Source organism: Lepidothrix coronata, unplaced genomic scaffold, assembly GCF_001604755.1.
Source record: "Lepidothrix coronata isolate B3197 unplaced genomic scaffold, Lepidothrix_coronata-1.0 Scaffold463, whole genome shotgun sequence".
NCBI lineage: Eukaryota > Metazoa > Chordata > Aves > Passeriformes > Pipridae > Lepidothrix > Lepidothrix coronata.
In genome coordinates, this window is record NW_016690643.1 from 42,693 (window position 1) to 44,801 (window position 2,109).

The 2,109-nt window shown below is 66.8% G+C and overlaps 1 protein-coding gene across 1 annotated transcript in view; it reads right to left on the minus strand.

Annotated features, from left to right (window-relative positions):
* Positions 1 to 1,896, minus strand: part of LOC108510071 (basement membrane-specific heparan sulfate proteoglycan core protein-like) — a 26,153-nt gene extending 24,257 nt beyond the window's left edge. The window contains exon 1 of the mRNA XM_017839721.1: positions 1,837 to 1,896. Coding sequence (XP_017695210.1) covers positions 1,837 to 1,896 — 60 coding nt within the window. The remainder of the gene's footprint in view (positions 1 to 1,836) is intronic.
* Between the last annotated feature and the right edge of the window lie 213 nt (positions 1,897 to 2,109).

The following is a 2,109-nucleotide window of genomic DNA, read 5'->3' on the forward strand; positions in this document are numbered from 1 at the left end:
ACACGGGGGGACACGGGGGGCAACTCTGGGAAGTTTTACAGGGACACAGAGTGCGTGGGGACACCGTGGGACACCCCTGGGGCCTTGGGACATGGGGGACACCCCAGGAAGTTTTGCAGGGACATGGGGAAGTTGCGGGTGGACACGGGGGGGACACGGAGGGATCACCTCTGGAACTCTGGGAACTTCCACGGGGACACAGGAAACACCCCTGGGATCTTTCACAGCGACAGGGGACGCGTGGGGACAGGGGGGGCACCGTGGGACACCTTTGGGAACGTGCACTGGGACACGGGGGGACACGGGGGACACCCCTGGGAACTTGTCCAGGGACACGGGGGGACACAGAGGGCACAGGGGGCGACTCTGGGAACCTTCACGGGGACACAGGGGTGCGTGGGGACATGGGGGACACCGTGGGACACCTCTGGGGACTTGCACTGGGACACGGGGGGACACGGAGGACACCCCCGGGAACATTTACAGGGACAGGGGGTGTGTGGGGACACCGTGGAGCACCTTTAGGAACTTTAGTGGGGACATGGGGTGTGTGGGGACACCCCTGGGAACTTTTATAGGGATGCAGGGACAAGGGAGACACGGGGGACACCTCTGGGAACTTTCACGGGGACACGGGGTCACGGGGACGCCTCTGGGAACTTGTACAGGGACACAGGGGGACACCTGCAGGAACTTTTCTGGGGACACGGGTGTGCGTGGGGATGTCGTGGAGCACCTTTAGGACCATGGGGACATGGGGCGTGGGGGGACGTGGGGGGACACCTGTAGGAACTTTTCTGGGGACACGAGGGTGCCTGGGGGCACCTCGGGACACCTCCGGGAACTTCTGCGGGGACTTGGAGGTGCGTGGGGACACCGTGGGGCCGCTCTGGGAACTGGCAGAGGGACATAGGGATGGTAAGGGGGGGCTCCCCCATATCCAGTTCGGAGATATGGGGGGACGTGGGGACACCGTGGANGCACACGTGGAGGGACACCCCAATCCCCTCAGCGGCCAGAGCACAACGCTGGGGACCCCCGAGCCTGAGGGGGACCCCAATTCCCCTCAGGCACAGCACAACGACCCCAACTCCTTTAGGGGAGGGACCCCAACTCCTACAAGGGACCCCAAATCCTTCAAGAGACACAAACTCCTCATCTTCTACAAGGAATCCCAACTCCGGGAGGGGACCCCAAATCCTCCTGGGGACCCCGACTCCTTTAGGGGCCCCCAACTCCGTGGTACTGAACTTCTTTAAGATATCCCAAAATCGTGTTGGGACCCCAACTCCTCGAAGGGCCCCCAGTCCTTTAATGGATCCCAAATCCACAGGGGGACCCCAACTCCTTCTTGGGATCCCCACTTCGGGGACCCCGACTCCTGTAGGGGACCCCCACTCCCACAAGGAATCCCAACTCCAGGGACCCCAATTCCTTTCGGGGATTCTAGCTCCGGGGGGGGGACCCCAACTCCTCCAAGGGACCCCAACTCCTTTAAGACACCTCAAGTCCGCGGTGGGGAGACCCCAACTCCTTTAGGGGACTCCAACACCTTTAGGGGTCCCCAACTCCTTCGCGGGACCCCAACTCCGCGGGGGGACCCCAGCCCTCTTAAGAGACCCCAACTCCACAACGGGGGCGTTCCCCAACCCCTTCGGGAGCCCCCAACCCCTTTGGGAGCCCCCAACCCCTTTGGGAGCCCCCCCAGCTCCTTTGGGAGCCCCCAACTCCTTTACGGGACCCCAACTCCGAGGCCCCCAACTCCTTCACGGGACCTCCCGGCCGGGCGGGGGGACCCCAAGCCCGCTCCCCGCGGCGCCCCCCGGCCCCACTCACCGCCAGGAGGGTCCCCAGGAGCAGGAGGGTCCCCAGCGCCGCCGGGCCCCGCCGCCCCATCGCGCTCCGGCCCCGCTCCGGCCCCGCCGCGATCGCTCCGAGCGCTCCGCTCCGCTCCGCCCGCGCCGCCGCCCCGGGGCCGCCCCGCCCCCAAAACCCCCCCGGACCCCCCCGAACCGCGGGGGCGGGGCCACCGGGAGCGCGCCCACGGGGGGGCACGGGGGGACACGGGGGGGATCCCGCGGGGACGCGCGGGGACACCCCTGGGAACGC